At 37.3% G+C, this 27,407-nt stretch overlaps 5 protein-coding genes across 9 annotated transcripts in view; 2 read left to right on the plus strand and 3 right to left on the minus strand.

Annotated features, from left to right (window-relative positions):
• Window positions 1–346: 346 nt before the first annotated feature.
• Window positions 347–8,131, minus strand: LOC129565913 (transcription elongation factor SPT6). 2 transcript variants are annotated; one of them, XM_055441257.1, is made up of 10 exons: window positions 7,883–8,083; window positions 7,193–7,312; window positions 6,952–7,119; window positions 6,744–6,857; window positions 6,507–6,521; window positions 6,093–6,230; window positions 5,491–5,757; window positions 1,040–5,349; window positions 873–950; window positions 347–748 (listed from the first exon to the last, which is right to left on the minus strand). In XM_055441257.1, the coding sequence occupies exons 1-10, from the start codon at window positions 7,919–7,921 to the stop codon at window positions 592–594; spliced, it is 5,406 nt and encodes a 1,801-aa protein (XP_055297232.1). In that variant the 5' UTR covers window positions 7,922–8,083; the 3' UTR covers window positions 347–591. The 2 variants fall into 2 exon arrangements, with proteins under 2 accessions (XP_055297232.1, XP_055297233.1); XM_055441258.1 differs by lacking the exon at window positions 6,507–6,521 and having other exon boundaries at window positions 7,883–8,131.
• Window positions 8,132–8,410: 279 nt separating this feature from the next.
• Window positions 8,411–11,460, plus strand: LOC129565915 (cap-specific mRNA (nucleoside-2'-O-)-methyltransferase 1). The gene is made up of 2 exons (XM_055441259.1): window positions 8,411–8,673; window positions 8,799–11,460. The coding sequence occupies exon 2, from the start codon at window positions 8,841–8,843 to the stop codon at window positions 11,274–11,276; it is 2,436 nt and encodes an 811-aa protein (XP_055297234.1). The 5' UTR covers window positions 8,411–8,673; window positions 8,799–8,840; the 3' UTR covers window positions 11,277–11,460.
• A 218-nt stretch (window positions 11,461–11,678) lies between these two features.
• LOC129565916 (membrane-bound alkaline phosphatase-like) lies at window positions 11,679–14,707 on the minus strand. The gene is made up of 5 exons (XM_055441260.1): window positions 14,523–14,707; window positions 13,925–14,208; window positions 13,513–13,759; window positions 12,652–13,283; window positions 11,679–12,535 (listed from the first exon to the last, which is right to left on the minus strand). The coding sequence occupies exons 1-5, from the start codon at window positions 14,593–14,595 to the stop codon at window positions 12,116–12,118; spliced, it is 1,656 nt and encodes a 551-aa protein (XP_055297235.1). The 5' UTR covers window positions 14,596–14,707; the 3' UTR covers window positions 11,679–12,115.
• Window positions 14,708–16,895: 2,188 nt separating this feature from the next.
• Window positions 16,896–19,637, plus strand: LOC129565917 (membrane-bound alkaline phosphatase-like). The gene is made up of 8 exons (XM_055441262.1): window positions 16,896–17,281; window positions 17,497–17,598; window positions 17,752–17,792; window positions 17,881–18,004; window positions 18,100–18,120; window positions 18,212–18,495; window positions 18,591–18,947; window positions 19,143–19,637. Exons 1-8 carry the CDS (start codon window positions 16,999–17,001, stop codon window positions 19,491–19,493), a joined length of 1,563 nt encoding a protein of 520 aa, XP_055297237.1. The 5' UTR covers window positions 16,896–16,998; the 3' UTR covers window positions 19,494–19,637.
• A 552-nt stretch (window positions 19,638–20,189) lies between these two features.
• Window positions 20,190–27,407, minus strand: part of LOC129565919 (calmodulin-A-like) — a 60,330-nt gene continuing 53,112 nt past the window's right edge. For 3 of the 4 annotated variants that reach the window (XM_055441266.1, XM_055441264.1, XM_055441265.1), the window contains 6 exons: window positions 26,965–27,279; window positions 25,378–25,411; window positions 25,170–25,271; window positions 24,819–24,954; window positions 24,508–24,656; window positions 20,190–24,379 (listed from right to left, as the gene is read on the minus strand). In XM_055441266.1, the coding sequence (XP_055297241.1) occupies window positions 24,348–24,379; window positions 24,508–24,656; window positions 24,819–24,954; window positions 25,170–25,271; window positions 25,378–25,411; window positions 26,965–27,279 (768 nt within the window). In that variant the 3' untranslated portion in view covers window positions 20,190–24,347. Of the gene's footprint in view, window positions 24,380–24,507; window positions 24,657–24,818; window positions 24,955–25,169; window positions 25,272–25,377; window positions 25,412–25,610; window positions 26,620–26,964; window positions 27,280–27,407 lie in introns of those variants that run through there. The other variant, XM_055441267.1, reaches the window with a different exon arrangement.

Consider the following 27,407-nt stretch of genomic DNA (forward strand, 5'->3'; position numbering starts at 1 on the left):
TATATGAAGTGGGTGTTGATTGTGAAAAATCGGTAAAGCGTAAATTGGAAGAAGATTTAGGAGATCCATCTATGGAATATGAACGTAAAAAGAAAAAATAATTATTGCTAAGTAAGCCGAAGAGTTGATTGTTTTTGAATTACATGTATATACATATATTAAGTAATAAGATGCAAAGATAACATGAATTTGTTTTAAGAAATAAATAGAAATATTCGGTTACACACTTGTTGTTCAAACACTTCTGATGAAATAAACAAACAGTTTCTGTATTTTCAATAAAAAAGAAAAAAGTTGATAATTCCGTAATGATCGATTTGTGTAATCAAAAGAAAACGCATTTATATTTTTAAAAAAATCCACTGAATTTTCATTCAATTGTTTTGTTTTTATTACCGAAATAAGAAAATATTCGTTCGTCAATCAAATATTTTGTTTTTGTTTCCTTGCTTCTTCTGCTGTTTGGAGTGATTTACAACAAAGCAATTCATAGCAATTGGAATAAATAAGCAATTGGCGATGATTCCATTATAAATTAACCTAATTGTTTTTCTGTTTTAGATAATGAGGTTGTTGCTGCATTGAATGAGTTTAAATATTTTCGTCATACAGTGGCGTTGCATCGCCGAGAGTCATTGATCGGGGCGAGGTATCGGTGCGCGGCGTACTTCGAACGGAACGTGGACTCTTGCCACTTTGATACTGCGTTTGTTTGCTCTTATCATCGAAACGTGGGGTATTCGATTTCCTAGAAAATGAAGTCAAAAGAGTTGATTATTATTGAAAATGTTATCTATTGCGAAAAAAACTCAGAAAAATGCTTAATGATTGATATCAGAATGATTGATTTTTTTTCGAAAGTTCGAACTTACGATGCAACTTGAGCTTCCCAACTGGCCGATGCTTCATCCCAGTCATCTTCGGCCGAATACGAAGATTTGTTGTTTTGTCTGTAAAAATCCATAAAATTCCATTAATTCCAACTCAGATCAGCCGGTAAAAAGTTAAAAAAAAAATTTCATTCCCTCTCAACACTTACTTTGGTGTAGTCCTTTGCGTTGGTGTACCATCCCAATCATTGTCCCAATCGTCGTCACCGTTGCTTGCGCTTGGTTTCGAATACGATTGGCTTTGATGGTGTGACCGGCTGCTGTGCGATCCTTGTGTCGGTGTGTATCGGTTCCGAGGACTAGGCACGTGAGGTGAAGAGCGATGCGAATTGCGTGGCCGATTTCCACCCGCATATTGTTGATTCTGTGAGCTCGAGTGATTTCCTTGATACTGATTCGATCTCGGTCGATTTTGTGCGGGTGGTTTTGGATGTGCAAACACCGCACTTGGCGTTGATTGACCGTATCTTGGCGTTTGCGCTGCATGATGTGGAGTTTGATACGGGGTCATAAACGGTGTTTGACCACTTGGTGTGTACGGAGTATTTACGTACGATGATTGTCCACCGTAAGCGCCAGGAGTATGTGGATAGTGTGGTGTTTTATTTGCCACTTGACTCAGGGAATGTAACATATGCGATGGTAAATTACGTGCAACCTTATTGATTGCTTCACTAGCATAGCTGGTCTGCGTAATATTTGGTGTGGCAAACGAGCTACGGGTACTGCTTGCGACCGAACCGCGCGGTGTAATTGATGGCGTTGCCGTTGGAATTGGATCTTTGAAATGTTCTTTGAACCATTTGAGTAGTGAGTTCAACGATTCGAATGTTTGTTGACGGAATCGAAAACCATCGGGTGTCACCGAAACGTATTCATGACGGATTTTACCGCGTGGCAAATATGAGAGCAGGAATTTTCCCGGATAATTCTTCGATGCTGATAAGAAATAGTGAATTTTGTTCGCATTTTTCTTCTTTTCCTCCTTCAATTTCTCCTCCATTTTGTCCTTCATGCCGCCGGCTGCATCGTAATAGTACTTGTAACCGAGTAAATCTCGAGCATACTGTGCCATTGGTGTTACGTGACGAGCGATAATTTCGTCCAAGTCTTCGAATTCATCGTTGCCAATCCAAAGTGATGAGCCCAAGCTAAACACATTCTCTTTGCCCTCTTCGCGAACATCGATGTGTTGATAAATATCGTTGGCCACTTTCCATGTCACCGTCAAATGATCCGAACCCTTACTTGATGGTCGAATAATAACTTCACCTTGATCCATGGTGGCCATAATTTTAATCGCTTCCGCATACGATTTATTATGGAATGCCGGATGCACAATGATACGTTTCGTGTACTGTTGACGAGCTGTTTGTTTTTTGCTCTCATCTTCCTTTCGCATTTCCTTTTCTTCTTGTTCGTGATCGTAGTAAGTGTCTTTCTTCGGCCGCCATTCATTGTTGCGATCCAACAAATCCGAGCTTTTTGACGAACAATCGACACTAAAACGTTCATAATCAATTTTGGTTATCCTACAATGAATTGCTTGGCCAATGTGTACCCGTTCCTCGGGATGTTTCACATGTTTGTCGGACATATTTTTCAAATGAATAAAACCAGTGAGGCCATTTTCAAGTACAATCCTAATGCCAGATGCTTGACCAGGACAAGCGCCGGCATCAAAATGATTCCACACCTCGGCCAGTTCGGGGAAGTCATTTTTCAAACAGAATGGACACTGCCACAGTCCAGTTTCGGCATTCTTCTCTGGATCGGCATTGTCGAGTTGTTCGCCTTGCGGTTTGCGGTGCACCACACCAATCACTTTGGCCAACACCAATTTGCCCACATAGAATGTGTTTCGCGTTTCTTTTGTCAGCACTTCAAACATTTCTTCGCGACTGAGCGGTTTGTAGGGCGGTCGAAGATCTTTGTACCGTGAATTTAATTCGTTTCTAATGTCGTATAAAGTGATGCTCTTGTTACCGAAACCTTGCCGTTCAAGTTCAACGGCGAACGCATCCAAATCCAAGTCTTTTAAACGTTCCGGCGATTCAAGAATTTCCTCTAATGCACCGGCCGGATTGGTTTCATCATCATCATATTCCAATGCATCGACGGCCATTTTTCGTGCCCATTCATATGTTTCCGGATGCACTCTTGAACCATCCAACACTTCGACATATGTTTCGGTACTATCACCCAACGAATTCGTATCGATTTTTATGAAACCCGAACAATTGATGAACACTTTTGGGCCCATGTGACAATGTGTAACTAATTGTGTTCGATTTTCAAGCCGTTGATTGGTTTGCTTTAAGATTTTCAGCAGTGCTTGACCTTTACGCGGACCCAAACCGCAAATGAACTGCACCAAATTCATGGTCAAGGAATTTTGCACCGCCAAATTCATATCGACCCCAACTTCATTGGTTCGATTGACAAATTCCAAATTGAGCGCATCCATTAGGTCCTCCTTCAGCAATTGATCTTGCAGTGGGTGATAGCGCAAGCACAAAATTTCCTCATCAGTTGTGCACAGCTGTGAATATTCGACGAGTGGATCTTGAAGTCGTCGAGCTATTGAGATGGCTTGACGCAGGATGATTGGGTATTCACGGAAGTCGGCATTACCTTTCTTCGAATTAGCATAGACTTTTGCCAGGTCATTGTTGATAATTTCAACAGATACTTCTGGGAATTGATCTTCATCAACCAGATATTTGATCGCCTCTTGTAAATCACGTTGCACTTTGAGTGATTTCATCGATTCGCCGCCGACGACAATGACATGAGGTTTTTTGTTCCGCAGGAAATTCAGCATTGCCGATGTGTCTGGCTCTTTTTCGTCTGGTACGAATTTGCCACGTCTTGATGTGAATTTTGGTAAACGTAGGTAATCAGTCACTTCGCCATCGGGGCTGATTATTGCGGCGAATGCGGCTTGCGATGGATCGTCATCAAATGCAATGCCCATCACACGAACACCTTTCGCTGTTTCCCATTCGTCATCATCCTCATCTGGGAAGTTGACCGTGTACGGTGCTGGTTTAATCCAATCGCACAATCGCTGAGCACAGGTGGTTAACACATATTCTTTGGCCTCGGCCAGTAAAATTGATCTCAGTTCTTTTCTCAAGTCAGGCAACACCATTTTGGTGATTGCCTCTTCAACACAACTCGAACGCAACGCATTCCATTCTTGTACGTTTTTCGAGAATTCGTCACGTTGATAAAATTGCTTCACCTCCTCCAAGTAGGAAGACGACGTGTTTCCTTCGATCGCTTCGGATATTGTGATTGTAATCAATTTATCCTCTTCGGCCATGCACAATTTCAGAAATTGATCGCCACTCAATTCACGGACGGGTTTGTTTTTTATGTACTTCATGCCGTAGACCGCATGATTTTCGTCGATTTCTTTCTGGCCTTGTTTCGTTGGTGCGATTGAGATTTTGGCACGCTCGAAGTACACTTCACGTACACTCTTGCGTAGCATTGGTTCGCGTGAGATTTGGCGAGCGACCACGAATTTTACAGCATGCAGAATTTCATCAACGGTTTGAAACCGTTTGCTGACATATTCTTTGGCAACTTCATGCGTTTCGAGTGCTTCTTGTTCGACATCATGACGCTGGTAGTTATCGCGTAAATTTTCGGCAAACTGTTCAGGCGTTAAACCGAATCGCTTGGCAAATCCCAAGATACCAGCTTTGCGGCACATTGAATATGGACCGGAATCTCTGGCCGATTTGATCGTTTCTTCGACTTGATCTTCTTCATCGTCTTCTTCGGGTATCTCTTCGGGCGGTTCAGCACCTTCTTCCAACATTTCAAGTTGCTTTCGACGCGCTTCAGCACGTTCCAATTTGCGCTTCTCTTTCTCTTTGCGACGCCATGACTGTTGCATTTCGGGTATTTCATGTGCATAATGAAGTAGGAAATGGGCGTGGACATCTTTCAGTTCTTCTGGTGTTTGCACCATGTGCAAACGATCGATGTCATCGTCTTTGATCAGTCGAACATCATCGGGTATCGCATTGTCTGGATTATCCATCAATTTATCGAGCTGATAGTTTCGCATCTTTTCAAACAATAACGCCAAATTCTTCTTACGTGTACGCAACTGACACCATTTTGAATCGAACTTGTACACTTTCCACAAATCATTTATGTCCAACTCTGGCCGAACGTATTCCTTCCGATAGAAAGCAATGAAGGGCACTTCAAGCTGCTGATTACGCATGAAATCAAGCGCTTGCTTTATTTTACCGATAGCACTTGGTGGTTTACTAGTTTCAGAGTAATCATCGCTTGATCGATTCGAAACGGTGGACTTTGTGAACGCTTGTTTGTATATCCATTCAGCTTCGTCTTCTAACTCGTTTGAGTTCTCTGGTACAGCCGAAATTGGGATATCACGCAATTGAATACGCTCTGGTATGTCCGTTTTTCGAATCTGATGAAAGAAACATAGTCAATTAGGTGCGATTGATTTGATTTTAAAATCAGATTTGTCGAGAAGTTGTTGCAAAACCACAACAAAACTTCCGAAAATGACGTTTCAATTCAAATTTCATTGGACATCATTAAAATTTACCTCATTGTCAACGTCGGTGAAGTGACCACGTTTCAATTCGCTCGGTTCGTAGATTTCGAAAATGGATTTCTTGGTGGTTTTCTTTTTGGCAGCTTTCTTTGGCCGTTTTTCACGTTCTCCATCCGCACCCTCGTCTTCGTAATCATCTTCAGCCTCCGATTCGGATTCATACTCGTCGCCGTACTTCTCGAATTCATCGAAATCAAAGTCGACACCGAAAATATCTTGACCCTCTTGCAGATTGACATCGCTGAAAATTCGACGAGCCTAAAATTGTACGAAATTATTTAGAAAATCCGGTAATTTTTTTTTTGAAAAATGAAGAATATTCAAGATAATTGTAAAAAATAGGTCAAAAAATACCAATTATGGTTTCCATTCTCTTCTGAGCGCTGCTCCAAAAATGTGCTGGTTTATTTAGGTTATGTTACCATTTCAACAAATGACAAGTAACTTTTCATGAAAAGGCAAAAATGTTGAAAATATGTTGACATTTCCTAAAATGGTAGCATAACCCAAATGCGCCGGCTCACTTTCAGACCACCGCTCAGATGAAAGGCAACTAGCCTCCAGTAGACGCTGAATCAATGAAAAATACGTACCTTCTTCTTTTTCTCGGTAATTGGTCGGCCGTCATCATCGACAATAAAATCATCCGCATCGGATTCTTCATCTTCGCCTTCCTCATCGTATGCAACTTCCATGCGATGTTCTTGTGCCGATCGTCTGCCTTCTTCATCCTGTGTATTGGTTAGAAAAAAACTTGGTTGACTATTTGCTCAATGTGGCCTTTCCAATAATCCGCTCCACATGTTGTCCTCATATGGATCAAACTCTCAGTGCATGGGCACACATTGTACAAACTTCTTTGAAACAATAAAATGAAATCGTTTTCTAACAAAAACATAAATTCCCAGAAAAAAAATTGTCGAATGAATCGTTTCAATCGTTTTTGTCTCAAACCAGAAAAAAAAATCACACACTTAAAAAAAATTCCGAATCATATTAAATTTTACCTCCAAAATTTCGTCCTGATTTTTGTTATTTTTGTGGTTTGAAAGCATGAAAATGATGCGGAAAAAAAATTTGTTGAAGAATTTTTTTTTATTGTTTTCAAATTATGCCGAAAAGTGTGAATAGGGAATCAACAGACAAGCACAATAAGTTAGTCCATGTAATAAAAAAAAACACAATCAAATTAATATAATAAGCGTGATTAAAAATTGGCTTGCTAAAATCAATACAAAACTTACCTCATCGCCATCAAACAACTGGTTGGCAATATTATCACGGTCCTTGTTACTATCATCCTCACCCTCGTCGTCGCTGTCTTCGATTTGCATACGTTTCAGACGCTTGAACCGTTTCTACATTGGAAAAATATCAACAAGAAGATTAGAAAAACGATTCAAAGCATGAAACACCGAAAAAGAAGATCCAATCAATGCATAATAGGCTTACCTTTCGTTGCACTTTTACGCCCAAATTTTCTTCGAGCAAGTCGTAGTCATCGTCTTCCAGTCGATCATCTAATTCGTCGTCACTGCGACTTTTGCGTTTTTGACGTCTTGATCCATCCGAATTTTCGCCATCGCTGTCTTCTTCGATTGGATTGTCATCGATCAAATCCTGGCAAAAGAAAAAAAAACAATTATTGATTTATATGAAAACGATTGCAATTTTTATATTCTTTGTAACCCACATCTAATTCTTCTCGCATACGATCTTCATCATCCTCTTCGTCTTCCTCACTGTCCGACATTGCTTTTATTTTTTTCAGCTTTTTACGCTCATGAGGCTCCAAGTCTTCATTTTCTGAATTCTGAAAATCGAAAATGAAATCAACGTATCAATAGTGTACTAAAGGAGGTTAGCAAGTCAAATTGCGCGCTAACAAATATTAGCCGATTTGGTGTTGTTTTTGCTCCGAAACATAGATGTCGCAGTGTATCGGCATTGACTAATGTGCCAAATGCATCTAATACGTATTCACGTACAACATTTTCTATGGCAATGAAACATCATGCAAAATTCCATACAACTCAACGATTGATCGGAGCTGTATTTGAGCAATTGCCAAGCGGTTTAAGTTTTTATCAGGCTTTCTGCTTGCTTTTGGTTGACTTTGATTTGGTTCACATTCAATGTACAACGCAAAATCATTGAGCGGTTTGTTGTCTACTGTCACAGCACAAAAGCCTCAATGTGCAAAGAGGCGACACTAAATCCATGTAAATAACAACAATTTCCCATTTGAAATGGAATATTTTTGCAAATAATTCAAGCAAAGCACATCATATTCTTAATGCACACTTTGTTCTGGAGCATGCGTTCGATTTAAAACGCATTTTTCGATGATAATTGGCATTGTGAAATTTCAGTACAAACTTACATCGCTTTCGGAGGCTTCGGAATCGATGAAATCGGCCATATTTCTGTGTAAAATCTAAAATCCTAATTTAACACACCAACAAAATGGTTTCTGAACAGAAAACTGTATTTGCTACAATTTTTTGTCGATATTTCCACGATTTATCACTAAAACGCACTAGAGACAGGAATTTTATGCCGAGCCAATAAAAAAATGGAATAATGTCTACCACTACAGATGCGATGCTCGGTGAAACGTCAAACCGCAGTTGAAAGTACTAAGAAAAACCATTGGCGGCTGTGTTGCACGATGCGAACCAAAGGAATGATTCGTTTGAAACATGTTCAATTTGAAATATTTTTAGGAAATACATTTCAAAGAATCTTTTTTCCAAATTCATTTTCTAACATTTTTCTATTTTTGTCGATGGTTTTCAACCATTTTTTTTTTGCAACAAGAATACAATTATTTCAACCTACCAGCTTTAATCCATTCGAAACGGTATGTTCTAAAATTCTTAGAATGAGAAAAGAGGTGCCACCTTTTTTTGGTTGGTGGTCATGACGTAGGAATCATTGACAGTTAGCCGCTGTATATCAGTCTCTCAGTTTGACTGCTATCGTACGCAGTAAATTCAAGTGATTTCAATCACACAAAAACACTGCGATTGAATAATAAATGGCCAAATTCCATTATACTTTGAACATATTTGTGCATTGAATTTCGATTTACAAACATTGTGGAGAGTGTAAAATACACTGAGATTGCAGCAACAATCTAAGCAAACATTGTTTGGTCATTAAATACTCACTGTAAGTTATGGCTACAAATGCACTAGCGTCGCAACGGGACTTTGGTGCACTTTGTTATTATTATCAATGGCATTTTTTTTGGTTTGCAATTTTGCGTCTAATCACTTTGGCATTTTATTTTCCAGGTGTTTTTCGATTGTGTTCAGAGACTAAAATTAATTATCAAAATGAATGACAATTTTTCAATGAAACGAAGATTCAACGGTGGTGCAACGTTGAGTGAAGATAGTAGCGAAGATGAGACGGATTTCGTTGAGCCACCGCCAGCGAAGAAACAGTTTGAGAATTATTCGTCGCCAGCGCTGCGAATGATGCAGAAAATGGGCTACTCCGGTCAAACTGGTCTGGGTAAACAAGAACAAGGGCGATTAGAGCCAGTTGAAGCTTCTACACAAAAAGGGCGTCGTGGTTTGGGCTTAAAATTGGATGGCTTAGATTTGGCTGCACAAAAATGGACACCCGATATGGAAAATATTCAATTAAGTGAAACAGTCGATTTTATTTCCGATTATTCCGATGATTTAGAAACCAAATCGTACGATGAACTGAGAGCGTGGATGGTTGAAGGGCCGAAAAAATTGACCATTGACGATGAGACGAAATTTTGTAATCCAAACGTTCTGCGAAATGTGTTGGCTTCAAAAACAGTATTCGATAACTTGGGAGCCGATGATATGAGAAATGCCCGTACAAGAAGCAACCCATTCGAAACCATTGGCAGTGCGATATTCCTGAATCGAGCCGCTGTTAAAATGGCCAATTTGGATGCATTGTTTGATTTTATGTTCACGAATCCAGTCGATGAAGGCGAGATGCCGCTTGTCAAAGAAAATGAACTGCTATATTTTGCTGATGTTTGCGCCGGACCGGGCGGTTTCTCGGAATATGTACTGTGGCGCAAGAAATGGGAAGCCAAGGGATTTGGTTTCACACTGCGATGTGAAAACGATTTTAAGCTGGACAAATTTTTGGCTGGTCATCCAGAAACATTTGATACGTACTATGGTATTAAGGGCGATGGCAATGTGTACGATCCAGACAACATCGAGTCACTGACGGATTATGTGCTGAAACAGTCTTCAATGGGCGTACATTTTATGATGAGCGACGGTGGCTTTTCGGTCGAAGGACAAGAAAATGTTCAAGAGATCCTATCAAAGCAATTGTACCTGTGCCAATGCCTCACAGCACTGTCTATTGTCCGCGTCGACGGTCATTTCGTTACGAAACTCTTCGATTTGTTTACACCGTTCAGCGTTGGACTCATTTACTTAATGTACAAATGCTTCAAGAAGATTTGCATCGTCAAACCGAACACCAGTCGACCAGCGAATTCGGAGCGGTATCTAGTGTGCAAATGGAAGAAATCAAACACCGAGGCAATTCGACAGTATTTGTTCAATGTGAATGAACATCTCTACGATAATGGTAACACCGATTCCGACATCAACGAATTGGTTCCGCTTGAGGTGATGCAGAGCGATGAAACATTTTACAACTATATTTGTGACACCAACAATGTGATTGGTGACAATCAAGTGGTGGCCCTATTGAAAATCGCTCACTATAGCCGAGACGTAAATTTGAAGGAGCCACGACAAGAGGAGTTCAAAAATAATTCATTGGGTATTTGGAACGTTCCAAACGAAATGCGAAAGGCACCAGTGAAACCAACTCCCGAACGACTGTTTGAAAATCTACTCAAAAATTGGTACAAAGAGAAAGAATTTATGAATTCGGAAGAGCGTTGCCTAACACTTAAGAAACGATTCAAAGACACATTTTTCGATAAAACCGATTGGGCATTCGTTCCGATTGATGTCGTTGAGAATGTGGGCAAAACGATACGGACGTTTTTCATGAGCAAAGGCAATTCAGATGTCTACAAATACACAGAGCACCATACATGGGTACCATTAACGGAGATATTCATCGAAATCACACCAAACACACTATTCTACGGTGAGATAGTGAAAGAGTTAACAGGCGAAGGTGGTGCACAAACCATGGTGTACGCAATGCATATAATTGATGGCATCGTTCTCGGTGGCACCGACATTCGAAACCACAAACTGGAGAAACGCAATCGATTGTGTCGAAAATTTGCCGAATCACTTAACAAGCCACAGAAAGTCATCGGCACAAATAGCGATCGAGTTCAATGTACGGCAGCAATTCGATGCAAAACACTTCATTCGTTGCTCGATCTACGACGTTTTTTCGGTTCACTCGATTCATACCGATTGAAAGACAATAAAATACGGCTCGGTCATCTGGTTCGCGATCTAATGAATCCAAATCGATTCTATGTGCCGCGAGGATTACTGTTCTTCAAAATCCTCAAACCAAACCTATGCAAAAGATTCGATGCACACCGTCAAGATTACTACTACACTGACCTTGCCACAAACAAACACTTTTGGCTCAAAGATATCCCGGATCCAGACGCGATTTACAGTTCGTTCAAGTCAACATTTCCGCACCGCAAGCTATGGAAATGGGAAGATCCAAGACAAGTCGCCGAGACAATTGATGATGCATGTCGCCAAGAGGATCTTCTGTATCGTGTTGACTTTGAACATTTTATATACGATGATTATTGATTTGTATTGTAAACAGAAAGTCGAGAAACATTTTTTTACAATGTTTATGCATTCAATTTTAATTATATTGTGAAATATATATATATATCATTAAGGCACGAATGAAAACTAAAACCGATGACAGCAACGCGTATACTAATTGAGAAATAAGCTAAGAAATATTTAGGCACGATGATGAATTAAATAAGATTATTTTATTGAGAGATTAAAAAAAACGTGTGTACCGCTTTATTCGTTTGTTCGAGAATTTGTTCCAAATTCGCTGAGAAGAAAAAAAACAGTGTAAGTACTACCTACAAACCAACCTGACAAATTTTCAGTGACAATTAACTGGTGCTAGTGAGTTTGAATTGTACTTGAGAGAGAAAGAAAGACCAGAATTGAATCGAACTCAGTTGGATATTGCGTGATTTTGTGTCTTATTTGATTTTATTTTATTTATTCCTGATTATTGGATTATTTTTAGATTTTCTTCTTCTTCTTCTTTTACTAACAAATACAAAGTTCATTTTCTGACACATAATCTTTCTAGTCGGTTTGCTGATGAAAGATGAAATTGTCAAAAAAAAATCAATCACATCGTTTAAAATGCTCATCAATGATATACTACAGGAACTCCAAAGTCTAAATGACGTATAAGCAAAAAATAATACAATTGAAAATCTTACAAAAAAAAAACCTTTAAGCATTCCAATTACTCAATTAATTCTGGAGTCCTTCATAGTGTGAAGTTCACAATTTCATATAAACTGTAACAACAGGTAACTTAGTAGGAAATCTGTGAAAATTTTACAGACTCAGCTTAAACAATGCGATAAAACACATTAAAATTTCATGAACTATGACTTGATAAACGTCGACAAAATCAGAAGGAATAACAATGAAATATTTGGTAAAATAGTTTTCGACGTTGAAGCGGGACATTTGCCATCGTCTGTGGCAAATGGGCCAATTTGAGCGGCATGTGCCATCAGCAGAGGAATGTACGACTGTTCATAGTTTCCAATAAACAAATGCGATTCTGGTCCCGATGCATAAATACCGACGTCTTCAGCGCCGTGCGTTTCCGACAACAAGGGAATTGTGGCTGGATATCGATGGAATGGATTGGAATAATTGTAAATTGACAAATCGATCCGGGAGCCATTTTCATTGTACGTGTGATAATATCCCATGCCGTTGGCGTAGCTCAAACTTGTGTACGGTAGTCCATCTAGACCGATGGCTGTGTTCAATCCAAGAATATCACCGCCACGTTTCTGTAAAGGGAATTTTATTGTATTTTTATTTCAACTTTGATTTTAATCGAAGAAATGTTCTGTTTCTTCATCGATTGAATAAATTTTGTGAATAGAAAGCCAATTCCTTAACTTACCGAGTAACCATTGTATGTCATCGTGTGGCTATGATCGGCTGTCACCACAATCAAAGTGTCATCTACACTCGTCATATTTCTGGCCAGTTCAATAGCTTTGGAAAATTCACGAGTTTCATCGAGTGCGAAGCGCGCATAATTGTCGTGATGGGCCTTGTCAATAAGTGCACCTTCGACGAATAAAAAGAAACCATTTTCGTTGTTTTGTCGCTGCAAATGTTTGATGGCCGCTTCGGTCATTTCGCTAAGTGTTGGTTTCGCCAGTTTTTGCTCAACAATTTGGAGATTGTACGGAAAATGTCCATGATTGAACAACCCAAGCACATAATCTGTGTCGTTTCTAATGGTGTCGAGCCCTCGCTTATCGTGAACAAACGTGGCATTTCCTTGTTTGTTCCGACATTCCACCCATTCTTTGATCAAATCACGATTATCACCACGTTTACCGGGTTTCTTCTCCTCATCCAGTACTGATGAATCGCGGAACTCTTCGCGTCCACCGGCCAAAACAATTTTAAATTTTTTACTCACTTCATTTTCGACCAATTGTCGTGCAATGTCAATTGTTTCGGACGGATCACATCCATTTTTACGCACATCTTTATCATTTTGCCAATAACGATTTGCGATGTCTAATCAAGTGTGAAAGTGAAAGGTAATAAATTTTGAAGAAATTTCAAGAAAAAATAAACGGAGAAATAGAAATGATTTATGAATGTTGCCATTATATGTGCAAAATATGTTTGTCAAGTACCGGAACGCAAAAAACTAAGAAAATGTCAGCTATCCTTAATGCGCAAAATTACTTCAGATTCTTATCATTTCTTATCATCTAGTAATTGAATTTTCTTTGGTACGTACGTGCGTAGAGTCCACCGGGCGAAGCATCTGTGACCTTGCTGGTTGTAACGAAACCGGTTTCTTTGCATTGATCTTGTGCCCATTTGGCAATGGAAACGGTTTGTTTGCTGGGATCATTTTGACCTTTGCAATCATTCAACGGCACCTTTGCACTTATACCCATTGTACCATAGTTTGCCTTTACCCCGCACAAATATGCAGTCGCTGAGCAAGCTGAATCGGCCACTTGTTTATCGACACAATAAGTCTGAAGAAAATATTCATTAAAGAAAGTAAATGTAGCTCTTTGTTCAAAAAAAAAATTCGATTAAATTTTCGATTTAATACATGATTGCACGAAGTAATTGCAAAATGGTTGATGTGTTTTGCAAGTGATGTACTCAATTTTATTTCTAACTTTTACTGTTCATACCTTTGACAAACCGAAATGAGCGAATTTTTCAAAGGACAAACTGTTTCTTTCATTGCCTAAATACATTCTGGCGGCCGCAACTGTGGTCAAAGACATACCATCTCCTAAAAACAATATGATATTTTTCGCTTTTTTCGGCTTCAGCTTCTTTTCCGGATCTTCGAGGACTTCTTTCAGGAAATTTTGTGCATTTTTTCGCCAAAAATCAGCATCATTCTCATTCAAATTGGCTTCGGAAAGCACCGACGGCTCTGCTTCAAGTGGGACGAATAGATCTTCTGCTTCTGAAAAAGAAAATTGGAGCAAAAATTGATGAAAGTTTTTTGGATTTAGAATAAAAAAAATTAGAATAATTATAAAATAAACAATAAAAAATTCAAATTGAGGCGTTCTTTTGATTAAAATTAAAAATGAAAATTTATTCCGAAGAAAATCCAAAAAAATATGACAGAAAAATCGAAAAGAAAAAAAGTTGAAGAAAAAGCAAAATCCAAAAAGAATTTAAAATTCAAATAACAAAAATCGCAAACAACAAAGAACTAAAAAAAAAGCTTGGAAGTAACTGAAACGTTGTTATCGAAAACAAAAAGTCACTCACCGAAGCAAAGGGCGGCATTAAACAACGAAAGCCCCACAAGGATGAGAATTCTCAAATAATTCGAGTTGATCATTTTTCAAGCGATTGTCTGAAAAACGAAAAGCCAATTAGCGTCAAAATGAACGAGAATCGGTTGTGCACGGTCTGTCGGTTGGTGGCTGACTGATCGCTAAAATGTTGTCTATAAAAAAATTTATACACAGTTCATTTGTTTTATTGGGTTGATACAGTTTACAAAGAGCAGCACAACACGTTCGGTTAATTGCTTGCGTGTGTGTGCTTGCGCATTTAGCAGACTATGAATTATTATTTCTTCAATTTTTTTGCTCTCCGTTCCCTTGTCGATGTCGCTTATCAAAATAGTCACCCGGTCGACCGTGTGTATGTGTATTTTTGAAGCGCGCCAAATGTGATTGAATATAAAGAAAATTGTTTCATGAAAATTGCGCTATAAATAATTACAATGTTAAGCATTCTTTTGTTTTCGTTATCATGCGCTAACCTTTGTTGGGCTGTTCTCATGTTCTCACGTGTCGGCAATATTCAGCTGTATTATATCGCAATTTGAACGATTTCTATGACCGAATGCTACATTTCATTCCATTATCATGAAAAGGGTTAATGAAATCTCAGTAACAAATATGACCATACATAAGATCCATTTTTTCAGCTCATAAATCTTGTATAGAATTCTGTGAATTCAAACTGTGAATGTGTGTTTGAGAGATGTGACGAATTGACGAATTAATGTCAGCGTGTTGCTATTAAATGTTGACGGTTATTATTTTCACGACGAATTTTAATCTCTTTTTCATATTTCTTTACCATCATAAAATTAAAAAATTAAAAAATTAAAAAATTAAATGATGATAATTCCAATTTGCCATATTTTGCCTTCGTTCAAATGGAATTAATTTTATTGAACCACAATTTCATGAATATTTCTATTCCATTTTTCGTATCGAATATATTTAAAATGGGAATTCCATTAAGTATCCTCCCGAGATCGCGGCAAAAACTCGATCAGAGAATGTCAATTATACACTTGGTCAAATTGAATGTTTCCGATGATAATCAGGAAGGAACGAGGCGTAAATAATTGGCTAATCATTTAAAATTTTAACAGCTGTTCCAAGCTGCGGTGAACATTTTTCAAATTAGCAAAAAAAAATTGAACCATAAACGATGCACGAAAACAATTGTTATTTTGTTCATAAAATCACGTGTCATCATGAAATTTCACGCATTCGTATCTGTGTAATGACTTTCTTTGTCAGTTTAATTATTAGCAATTTTGTTTATTGTTTACATCAATGTGTGCTCGGTACACAGACACTCAGTAGACGTTTGATTATCCAAATTTCCATTTGACTTTGAATCATGATTTTGGGATGTTTTTCGAAGAAGGGAAAATCAAAGGACGCAGGGTGTAATCAGACTAAATGATGATTTTGATAAACAAATATTGCGGTTACGGTCGTGATCATCATCCTATTTTACAAACGTTCATCTCGAAATTAGTTCAAGTTTTAAAATAGTTTTGGGAGGCAACATAATCAGTAAAATCATGCCATTCAGTTGAAAAAATAATTTCCTCATAACAGAATTATTCAATAGTGATGACTTGAATAATGTTTGAGATTATTTGTTCGTTTTTTTTCTTCTATAGTTAACATTCACGTGTGGATCACGTTCGACCGATAAGTGAAACTTGCGCTTGTTTACTTCAATTTTTACTGCTTGTGTTGATTTCGTTCACTTCCCCCAGTCGGTCAAGAGGCTGGCATTTCGTAATTGTTTGCCAAGGCCGTGATAACAGATTTATGAGAAAAACTTTCAAATCTCTCAATTTACGGTATAACAGACAAAAAAGACATCGTTCAGCCGTTCTAAATTTGAATTCTTATCAATTTAACACAAGAGTTCAATGATTTTATAGCATCAATTCCACATTTAGCAAACGCGATCTCAGCGCAGAAATAATAATTTAATAAAAAAGAATTTTAATCAATTATAATTTGTGATTACATTTCGAATCAAGTAATAAAATTTTGTACGCCTAGCTCCGCAATACACACATACGCTTCACGAGCGCCAAGCGAGAAACGTGACTACAGTTTTTTTTTAAATCTCGCTCAATTATACATATTCAATGTGCGCACACGTTTTTCTACTGATATTTCTTTCCATCTCTCAGTCAGTCATTTGTTGTTTTTTCCTGTGGTGGTTTTTGTCGATGTGTGTTCCAGTGTAATAGCTATATTTGTACAGTTTATTGTAGCTCCAAATCGAAAATGTCACATCACATAAACAAAACGAAATTGAGTGCTGATAATCTCCTTATAAATTGTAAAATTTTTTGTCATTTATTTTCAGTTGAATTTACGTTTATCCAGCGACAGGGCACACTCACAGGTGGCTGCAACAAGAAAACCGATTCCGACCGATTCGATTTGAACGAATAAACGAAGTTAGAATGAAGTGGTGCGCTGTGTTTTTGTTAGTGGCTGTCATCGTTCAGCGAGACCAAGTCTTTGCAAAGCCTGGATTTGACGGGATTCCGGAATTGACACTCAATTCAATTTTATATCAACACGAAACGCATCGAGACTATCATCTACAGAATGGCGTCGAATTTGTCAAGAAGCAAATTGTTAAAACATCAAAGTTGAACAGAAACATTGCGAAAAATGCAATTCTATTCTTGGGCGACGGAATGTCAGTTCCAACACTGGCTGCAACTCGCGTTTATATCGGCGGTAAAGATTTTTTCCAATTTTATTCGATTTTTCCTTCAATTATTTTCATATTTTCAAGAACTTTTTTTTCAACTTTTTTTCAAACTTTGCATCTTTTTATATTTCACTTCATTCTCAATTCATTCCTTTATCTCAATTCTTCGATAACCATTGCGTTGTTCTTTTTGAATCGAGTTTAATTTTTGATTTTGTACAACTTTCCTTTCAATTCACAGGCGAAGAAAAGTCATTGTCATTCGAAGAATTCCCCTACGTAGCGATGTCGAAAACATATTGTGTCGATGGGCAGGTGGCCGACTCAGCGTGTTCAGCGACAGGTACTTATATTTCGATTGAAATGAAATTATTTGAAATCAACTCCATCCATCTGTCAGATAGCATCTGAAATGAATCGTTGATTTGAAATAAAATTAAATATGCTTTTTCTGTTCATGGCGTTAACTTATTTAGAACTTTACTCTTTTCTCTAGCCTATCTGACTGGTGTAAAAGCTAATGACGGCACAATCGGCGTCAGTATAATTTGTTTGTTTGATGTGTTGCTGTTTATTTGTCTCTATTTTCAATTTCATTTATTTGATGTTCAATTTTCGTGTTTAGGTGAGTGCACAAGTGCCGCGAAAGCATTGTACAGCCGGAAATAATAAGGCCCATCATACACATTCGATTGCACAATGGGCGTTTAATGCCGGCAAATCTATCGGTCTCGTCACAACCACCCGAGGTACTCATTACATATTCATGCCTTTTCAATCACCACAGAATTCACGTGTATTTCATATCTAACCATTTGTGTCACTATTTTTCTCTATTTAACAGTTACTCACGCGAGTCCATCAGGTGATTTTTGATGCACATGTTCAAAACGTGATCTCGTTTTGTTCCATTACTCCTCTTTATTCAATCTTTTGTTTATTTTCGATATATTCAGGAGTCTATGCACATATTGCCGATCGCGATTGGGAGTGTAATACCGATGTGAAAAGTGCAAACTGTGATGATGAAGTCGTCGATGACATCGCTGAGCAATTGGTGCATGGTGAGGTGGGAAAAAATCTGAAAGTAATATTCGGTGGTGGTCGTTACAATTTCATCAATGAAAGCACAGTAGATGAACAGGGCAATGCTGGCAAACGAACCGATGGCAAAGATTTGATCACCGAATGGATCAACAATCACAAACCAAACGAAAAACGCTCGTATGTGTGGAATAAAGTGAGTAAGAATTCTTTTTGCGTTGTTCCAATTCAAATGTTTGCTTATTTCTTCGTTCAGATTGAAACGTTCAATTTTTTCTTATTAACTTTCAGAATGGTTTGTTATCGCTTCACCCGTCTGCAAATGAGAGTGTTTTGGGCTTGTTTGCACCCAGCCATTGTGAATATAATCACAAAATTGATGGTATTTCTGATACGGCGCCGACCTTGAAAGAAATGACAATGAAGGCCATCGAAATTCTGCAAACCAATCCAAAAGGTTTCTTTTTATTTGTCGAAGGTGGTCGAATTGATCACGCATTGCACGATACTCTTGCACACATCGCACTGGAAGAAACGGCCGAATTCTCGCGGGCCATAAAAGTCGCCACGCAAATGCTCAGCACCGATGATACGTTGTTCGTTGTTACAGCCGATCATGCACACACCTTATCATTTGGGGGATATCCCGTAAGTTATTTATATTTGACTATTTCTCCGTTGCACCAATTTTAAAATATATTTTCCCACTTCAAAACTATTTACGTAATGGCTTTTGTTCTGGAATTGATGTTTTCGAAAACAATTCCAATTATCGTTCAGAAGCATGTGATTGATTTATAACTCGACAGTAAATAACAATTGTTCATTTCAAACATTCATTAGGACAGAGGCAGTAATATCTTTGGAGTAGCTTCACGTGGCGATGACGATCATAAACCATATTTGAAGTTGAGCTTTGCCAACGGACCAAGCTATGTGCCTAGAAATAGCAGTCAACGTGAAGATCCAACACAAGACGCAGCCAAATTGAATGATTTCGATTATTTGTCACCGGTAACGGTGCCATTGGAAGGTGAAACGCATGGCGGTGATGATGTGGTGATTTTCGCTACAGGACCACATGCACATCTTTTTTCTGGTAGCATGGAACAACACACTATCCCACATTTCATGGCTTATGCCACTTGCATCGGCGATGGAATCACTCATTGTAACAAATCAAAAGGCAATTAATTCAATTTCAACTGTCAATAAGCCATTGCAGTATAGTTTAATATCAAATTATTGTAATGTAAACGAACTAAAATTAAGAGTGAAATTGAATTAAGTTTAATCAAGACAAAGAAAAACAATGTATACAATTGTCTGAGGTCTGAAGTTAGATCGTTGTTTTATTTAGTAGAAAAAGTATTGACTCAAGAGGAAAAATGATCATGTTTTGACTCAGGGTGGTCTTCACGACACTGAACATTTTTCATTTTTAAAATAAATAATTCAAATTTTACGATACTACTCGTTTCATGAAAAGAAAAGGTTTTTTCACAGTAAAGGTAATTGTGATTGCAGTCACATGAGCGATGCGATTAAAATGGCCTATGAAATTCAAGCAGAATGTAAACGTTCACCACGTTTCAGCCGTTACTTATTGACATACTTTGTTCGAATGAGTTGCACGTGTCGTCATCCCTTTAATTTTTTTTTTGCACAGCCGTTTTGCTCGTGACTTTCTTCACTCCTCTAGTCAAAACTCTTCGATAAGCTCTGATGATTACAAGTTTTAACAGACAGAACATTTAAATGTAGGTCAGTTGCTGTTAATCGTCCGTATAGAACGTCGCCGGATAGGAATAAAAATAAGCGTTGTGATGTTCATAGTCACTGAAATGAGAATGAAAAAGGCTACACTGTAAAATGAAAAACCGATTTAGTTTTCTGGATCAATGGTTTATTATTGTAGATTGTTGTTTTTCATCTCTCAAATGATTCACAAGTCATACACGTGTTCGGTCGATTAAGTGTTTTTTTCGTCGTCATCGTCATCGTCGTTTTTTTGTTGTGGTTTTATTTGTTCGCATATGTTTTCCATATATTGTCCTCGAGATTTCAACTTATCGCCTATGAAAATCGTATTTTGGCCGGTAAATCATCGATCACGAAACTCACGCACACACACACAATCGGAATGTTATATTTATACACGCATATACTGCCCGCGATGGTGATGGAAGTTGCCAGTGAGACTTAACAATAGGAATATTGTTCGATTTTTTAAAGCATTCAGTTCATTTACAGTGGTTATGAATATTGAATGTGAAAATTCATTTGTTGCAACAAGACTTATCTCATGGATTTGTTTCGGTCATTTTCTACTAGCATATAACTACATACGTTCGTTTGTAATAGATAGATTTGAGTGTGTGTTTTTGTTTCTTTGTTGTTATGTGTGAGGATATTTGTTTTTTTTTAAAGAAGGACGTGACTCAGCACTGAAAACTGTAGACTCTCCGTATTAAAATCGTATCATCAGTCTACTCAGTCACAGTCTTCTTTCGTATATGAAAAAATGAATGAACTATTGAAAAATATTATAGATATTTTTCCCATTGAAACGATCCGAATTTTAGATATTTTTTTTTACTCTAATCTCATCAACGTTTACTTATTAATGTCGTAGAATTATTAATAAACAATCCATTTATAGAATAATTTGAACGCTTTTGCACACCCACATTCATAACTACACTCAATGGTTATAATTTGAACATTTTGTAAATATGTCTTTTTTGTTGTTTTGGTTTGATTACTTTTTCGCACGTCTATGCCGTGCGTAAAAGAATTTGGTTTGGTTTTAGTCTGAATAGTAAATATTTGTATTTGTGTTAGGTTAAAAAAAAAAAAGAATTCAAATGGAATAGACTCGAAGAGATACATTTTGTTTTGTTTTGATGTTGAAAAAAAAATTGAGCTTGCGTCATATTAAATTGACTGTCACTCAACGCATATTCAAAAGAACGCGGCTGCAAATTCGACCTTAAAATTCCATGAAACCATTTTTCTCTGGTCTTTTTCAGCTATTTTTGCAACATTTTGCCATAAGGTGTACACTCCTTTCTTCATTCAACTACATCAAAAAAAAAAAGATAAATAATCGAAGGAACGTTTCTCCAGCCGCATTATTTCGATTATTCATAGCGATTCCAATGTGATTTCCTCACTTTGTGCCAGTTTTCACATTAAAGCATCTTTTTTTTAAAGCCATATGCCATTGCAACAATGGCCAAGAACATTGATGAATATTTTAATAAAACACTTTTATCATGTGTTATTTGTTTCCCTTCTTCATGTACTGATTATTACACACATACAGATATATTTCACATCCAATTTGGTTTATAATTCATGTTGATTTAATTAGATTTTTAGTTTTATTTAGTGAATATTTCATGTTTTTTATTTTCATTGTCAAATTATGTGTTGTTATTCAGATAAACTTGTTTTTTCTGGTTCTCTAGAATGTTGGTTGCTCTTATTGTTCAGCTAAAGTAGACTTCAGATAGATGATGTGATTTCTCATCTGTGGTATACATGAAATTGGTTGTAATACAAAAAAAAATAGTTCTAATTCACGTCATAAATGGATCTTCTGTACTATAATTTTCTTTCTACTCTCCGCTTCTAATCGATAAATGTCTTTTTTTAAAGTTTTTTTTTTTAAATTTTGGTTAAGAGTTATCATATAAGTTTTTTTTTGTTCAATATATACTTTGATGTAAATATCAATAAGTGTTACAGTAATAAATAGTTTTTTTTTCTCGTATGTTTTATTGTATAAGTAGAGTATATCAGTGACATTAAAATTACAACTTCAATTATTTTGCACATGTCCATTGTCGATATTTGCAAATCCAAGAGAAAGAAAAAATACGGGCCAAATCAAATCAATTGGATATTGAATCTGAGCCACATATTTTTCATTGTATCGTATATATGTTTTTGTTTGTTTTAAACTAAATTCCGTTTTGAGAGTAATACGCGTTGATTAGACCTATCTAAAAGTATCTGTATATCTCCTGTCAATGATACAATTATATCGTAGCAGGGCAAAACGCTCTGGAATTTTAAATTCGATTTCATTGGATAGTAAGAGTGTATTTTGTATCGAAAAAAAAACTAACTCTTTTGTTGAGTGGTATTAGAGAGTGTGTATGTGTGTGTTGTGACCAGTGCTTGAATCTCTTAGGAGTGCAATTTATTTTATTGTTGGTTTCTCTACTAATTTGAGGCCAAATGTTTTTGCTAGTTACTTAATAAACTGAAAATGTTTGTTTTCATTTATAAATCGATTGGAATCAAAAATAATTTTCAATGAATACAGCGTGAAATTAGGCCAGATGGCTGGAAGCGTCGATTTTTTTTCAGTTTTTAAGCATTAATTTGGTAAAATATTTCCTTTTGATAAAGAGGACAAAAACTAAAAGCGACTGCTTTGAACGCTAACTGTTTAAAGCGGGAAATTGATATATAAATGGTTGGTTAAGCTGTTGAAATCGGTTTACCTATTTGATGGTTGCCTGTTTGTACTGCTTTCGCTGCTGTTGCATTGTACACGAATTTCATATTTATTTAACTACGGAAATATCTCATTATTGCAGTTAACATCTCAATAAATTGCATTTTTCTCTCTAGATTAGAAGTTTGGTTTAGATCATAAAAATATAATCGATTCTCTCCGTATTATCATTTAACGAATGAATGACTGAGTGTTGTTATAATATGCGGGGATTCATGCGAAGGTCCTGCATCTAAGCGTCTGACAGCTCACTTCTAGCGCTACGAGAAAAGTGTCAAAAGCTGTGACACAGATCGTTCAATGTATTATTGAATCTTTTTTATATTTGTTAATAAAGTAGACAAAAAAAAATAAAAATGTCACGAATGTGTAAAATTGATTTTTGTGAGAGCGTAGCACGTGATAAACATCAATTTTTTAAGTAAAAAATGTTTCTTTCATTACGGAACATTGTTGATGCGTTCAATTTGTCGCGTTCATGAATGCGTCTAACGACGTAAAAAATTGAAATGAACTTCACTGAATGCGCTCATCGCAAATTCGTGTTTTACTTTGTTTTGTTAGTGTGGTGCAGGGGTTGTGGATTTATGGTAATTTTCATTGATTTAATTTTTTTTTTTGTTCACAATGCAAATAGTGTGCGCAAATGTGTCATTATGATTCCATTTGGTCAATTATTCAGTTAAATCTTAGAGTAGATACTTAAAATACCATTAAATATCAATATAATATAGGTTTTAATTCATCTGTTACTGTGTGGGTGAGTGATTTTTTTTTCTCCATTAAAATGTCTGTTTGTCTGTCATTGTAAAGTACATGTATAGTGTAATATTTTGATTATTTATGGAAGCATAATTCATTGATTTGAATTTTGCATTTAACCTTCGTCGTCGTCGTCGTTTTTTTTCTTCTTTTGTATTTCGTGACTACAATGAACGGTAGACGCGATGTAACGTTGCTGCAATCAAATGGGTGTTGTACTTGTTTCAGTTCAAAGTGATGTCAAAACCATATTTTCCGCATAAATTACTGCAATTTCATGGATGCGACTGAAGTACAATAAGCTCTCTCTTCAAATGGTCTTGACATCGCATCAAAATGAGCAATTTACTGCACTTTTCACACAATTTTCTCTCCTTTTCGGTTTTTTTCATTCTACGTTTATCAACGGTTTTTGTTGTTGCTCTTTTTCATCATTTTATCCGCATTCATAAATATAAAATCGAAATGGTAAATCAATAAACTTATGTTATAGAAACTAATTCCCAAAGGAAATCAACTGTGTTTTTTTCTTCATGTTTTTTGTTGTTGCACCGAATATTTTTTGCTGCTAAAGCGGATTATACAGAGAAAATAAAATATCCAGAATAGATCTCTATCGCATCTATCATACTATTAAATGACGAAAATATCTACTGCTGAGTGTGTGTGTGTTTGTAATTTTTTTTTATATAGATTTTTTTGTGATTTCTGTGAACCGTCGTGGGTGAGCCATAGCATTTTTTGCCGAATTTTAACTATTTCTTGGCAGTTAAAATCATAACGAATTCTGCAGGAAAAGAATCGGAAGCAATTAAAATCAAACGTATGGGAATATGAGCCAAAAAGACTCTATTTTTTCTTCTTCAAAAAGTGAAATAAATTGTGCTAAATTTTACCATCGCAATTAATACGTACCTTCGTAGTTAACGAAACCGTCATTGTCTGAATCAGCTTCCTTGATCATATCGTCGACCTCTGCATCCGATAACCGTTCGCCCAAGTTAGTCATAACGTGACGCAGTTCGGTCGCCGATATTAGGCCATCGTTATTTTTGTCGAACACTCTGCTCAGCACAATGCCAATGACGAACCAGCAAGAGAGAGAGAGAGAGAGAGAGAGAGAGAGAGAGAGAGAGAGAGAGAAACAAATGATTGTAACATTGTCAATGTCAAACGTGTTTGGAACATTTTTGACACGGCACAGCGCATAACTATTTTAATCTCACCTGAACGCTTCCTTAAGCTCATCTTCGCCTTCAGCTACTTTCATCTTTTTCGACATCATTAACAAGAACTCGTTGAATTCAATTGTTCCATTTCCATTAATATCAACCTCATTCACCATGTTACGAAGTTCATTTTCTTTTAGATGGATGTGAGAATAGTGTGGAAATACGGACAATGAAGGAGAGAGAGAGAGAGAAAGAGAGAGAGAGAGAGAGAAAAAGAAAAAGAGAAGAGAAAAGAGATAGAGAGAAGACCATAAGAGAAAGAAAAGGAAATTGGAATTCAAATATCGAACGAGCGAACATATTTGACACATAAAGAGTCTATATACAAAATACGAGCACACATACCACTCGGTCGTTGTCCCAACGAGCGCATTACAACACCCAATTCAGCCATGGTAATTGTGCCATCTTCATCTTTGTCGAACAGCATAAATGCCTCCTTGAATTCTGTTTTCGGTGTGCAGTAAAGAAATTAAGCGCTTGTTTTAATTCTAATTTTCCGAATGTTTCACGTGATTTCATGCAAAACTGAACATTTTCTAAGTTATCTTACCTGCAACTTGTTCCTCCGTTAGGCCATACTCGCTCTGTTCGTGGGAAAATGGGAGAAAACAATCCAAATTATCGAATGTTCAATCTTGTCAATTTTGTGTAACAAAAACAATTAACATTTCGATGAATTTCCCTCCCTCAATACCATGCTACCCCATTCCCTCATGCTGGAATCGCTTAAATTCACGTTTATCTAAATTGTTAGTGGTCGTTTGGCGCCACCGAAAAACTTACAGATCCTTCAACAATATCCGTTTGACTGGTGAGCGTTCGCAAGCGACGATATTCTTTATTGTATATCTCGTCGTTAGCAACTACGACGCCATCGGATGCCATCTCGAAATTCGCTTCAACTTATTTGTTTTGTTTGGCATTCATTGCCGTGAAATAGCTGCACACCATTCACGAAATTTTCAGACGCGTCAACGAAACGTATACGTATTCTATGGAAACCGCTATTCGTTTTATTGCATTCAATCAAGCACAACAGCAATAAATGCACCAATTTAATATTTATTCTCTATCTTTATTTCTATCTCTGTGTGTCTCTTTTTGCACACGACCGTGAGTGAGATATTCCTTGTTCAATTGTAATAAAGGATGATGTTTGAGTGCATTTTATGACACTCGCAAATTAATTTTCCTATCTACTTGAACACGGAACAAAAACGTGTAAACTGCTTCGTTTATTACGCACTCTTTTCCCACGGAACCGACACCGTGAAAAAATGATTCTCTTCTGTTTGGAAAAATCAAATTCCGAGATTCGCACACGTTGATTCGAATGGGTTTATTTTTAGCGCTGGCTTTTGATATGATCCGCTCTCGCACACGTTAGATTCTCTATCTCGGTTGTTGATTATTCAAATGTTTACGTTGACTCTGTTTACGTGTACACTCATTCAGCTCAACGACTCAAAACATTGGAAGCACACACACACACACGAGCGCTCCCGCGTGAAAGAAATAGCGAAAGCGTGGAAAAAAAATTCGGTGTTGCCGTGAAAATATTCAGTAAAAGTATTTGCATATTGATACGGTGCCAGTGCTTAATGTGGATGCAACTTTTCGATATTTGGCATCATGCTGAGGTGCACTCGGCCAAATCATTCAACACACAGCAAATATTGGTTCTCGCCTGGAAACGAGAAACGAAATTTTTTAACACTCTTTCGCGCTCTCTCTCCCCCACCCTCTCTATCCTACTCTGCCATTGAACAACTTTATCGTTTCAACGCTATTCGAATCGTGTTTTTTTCTCTTCTTTTCTAGTTCAGTGTCGAGTCTATGTGTCACAATTCCCGTACGACGAGAACGTGATTCCGATGTGTGTTAGTGTAGTTTATATATATGTTTGTTCTTTTTTTTTCTTCTCGCTTGGCTCTGGATTCTTTTGTTCTGACTCACGAAAATTTAATAGGAAGTTCGGAAAATGGTTTTCAAATGACAGATCAATTCGGGCCAACAATCGTTGTTTGTTTGTAGAATATCTTCGTTTTTTGCTCTCGGTGTGTGTGTGTGTGTGTGTGTGTGTGTTTGTGATAGAGAGAAAAGTTTTTTTTCCTACAAAACAAGGTCTTGTGCTCACCAAGTCGATTGTCACATTGACATCGTAGATTTGCTTCTTTTTCTTTTGCTTTTGTCCGGGTCGGGTTGGTGCTGTTGTTGGTGTTGTTGCCGTGACAGGTTTCATCGACGGATTTGTCGATAGTTTGCCATTCAACGATTGCGATGAACCTTTCGATGTGAATGGTGGTTTGTTGGATGTTGGCGTTGTTGCCGAACCTTTATGGTGATGGCCATGTCCGACGGATCGTTGGCCGCTTGGTGTACGCTCGCGTTGCGGATGCTGTCCATGCTGCTGTTTAATCTCACGGCTTCCATCGGCTGGCTTGTTACGAGCCTAAAAACGAAACAAAAATGAAATATTATTCAATTAAATTGTACGAAATGATCTGGAATAGGAATGAGCGCGGGAATATGATGCCAAGCAAATCGGTGTATTTATTCGTTCATGCGAATGCCTGTAAT

Source organism: Sitodiplosis mosellana, unplaced genomic scaffold (genome assembly GCF_009176505.1).
Source record: "Sitodiplosis mosellana isolate CC-2019 unplaced genomic scaffold, AAFC_SMos_1.0 Smas_scaffold_3, whole genome shotgun sequence".
In the NCBI taxonomy this organism is placed as follows: Eukaryota; Metazoa; Arthropoda; class Insecta; order Diptera; family Cecidomyiidae; genus Sitodiplosis; species Sitodiplosis mosellana.

Coding starts and splice junctions, on each gene's coding strand:
- LOC129565913 (XM_055441257.1), bottom strand. CDS start 7,921: ATGGCCGATTTCATCGATTCCGAAGCCTCCGAAAGCGAT. Junction 7,313..7,882: donor CCGAAGCCTCCGAAAGCGAT/GTAAGTTTGTAC, acceptor TTCGATTTTCAG/AATTCAGAAAATGAAGACTT. Junction 749..872: donor TGGGAAGCTCAAGTTGCATC/GTAAGTTCGAAC, acceptor TTCATTTTCTAG/GAAATCGAATACCCCACGTT.
- LOC129565915 (XM_055441259.1), top strand. CDS start 8,841: ATGAATGACAATTTTTCAATGAAACGAAGATTCAACGGTGGTGCAACG.
- LOC129565916 (XM_055441260.1), bottom strand. CDS start 14,595: ATGATCAACTCGAATTATTTGAGAATTCTCATCCTTGTGGGGCTTTCG. Junction 14,209..14,522: donor TAATGCCGCCCTTTGCTTCG/GTGAGTGACTTT, acceptor TTTCTTTTTCAG/AAGCAGAAGATCTATTCGTC. Junction 13,284..13,512: donor GCCCGGTGGACTCTACGCAC/GTACGTACCAAA, acceptor ACACTTGATTAG/ACATCGCAAATCGTTATTGG.
- LOC129565917 (XM_055441262.1), top strand. CDS start 16,999: ATGAAGTGGTGCGCTGTGTTTTTGTTAGTGGCTGTCATCGTTCAGCGA. Junction 18,496..18,590: donor GCTCGTATGTGTGGAATAAA/GTGAGTAAGAAT, acceptor ATTAACTTTCAG/AATGGTTTGTTATCGCTTCA. Junction 18,948..19,142: donor TATCATTTGGGGGATATCCC/GTAAGTTATTTA, acceptor AACATTCATTAG/GACAGAGGCAGTAATATCTT.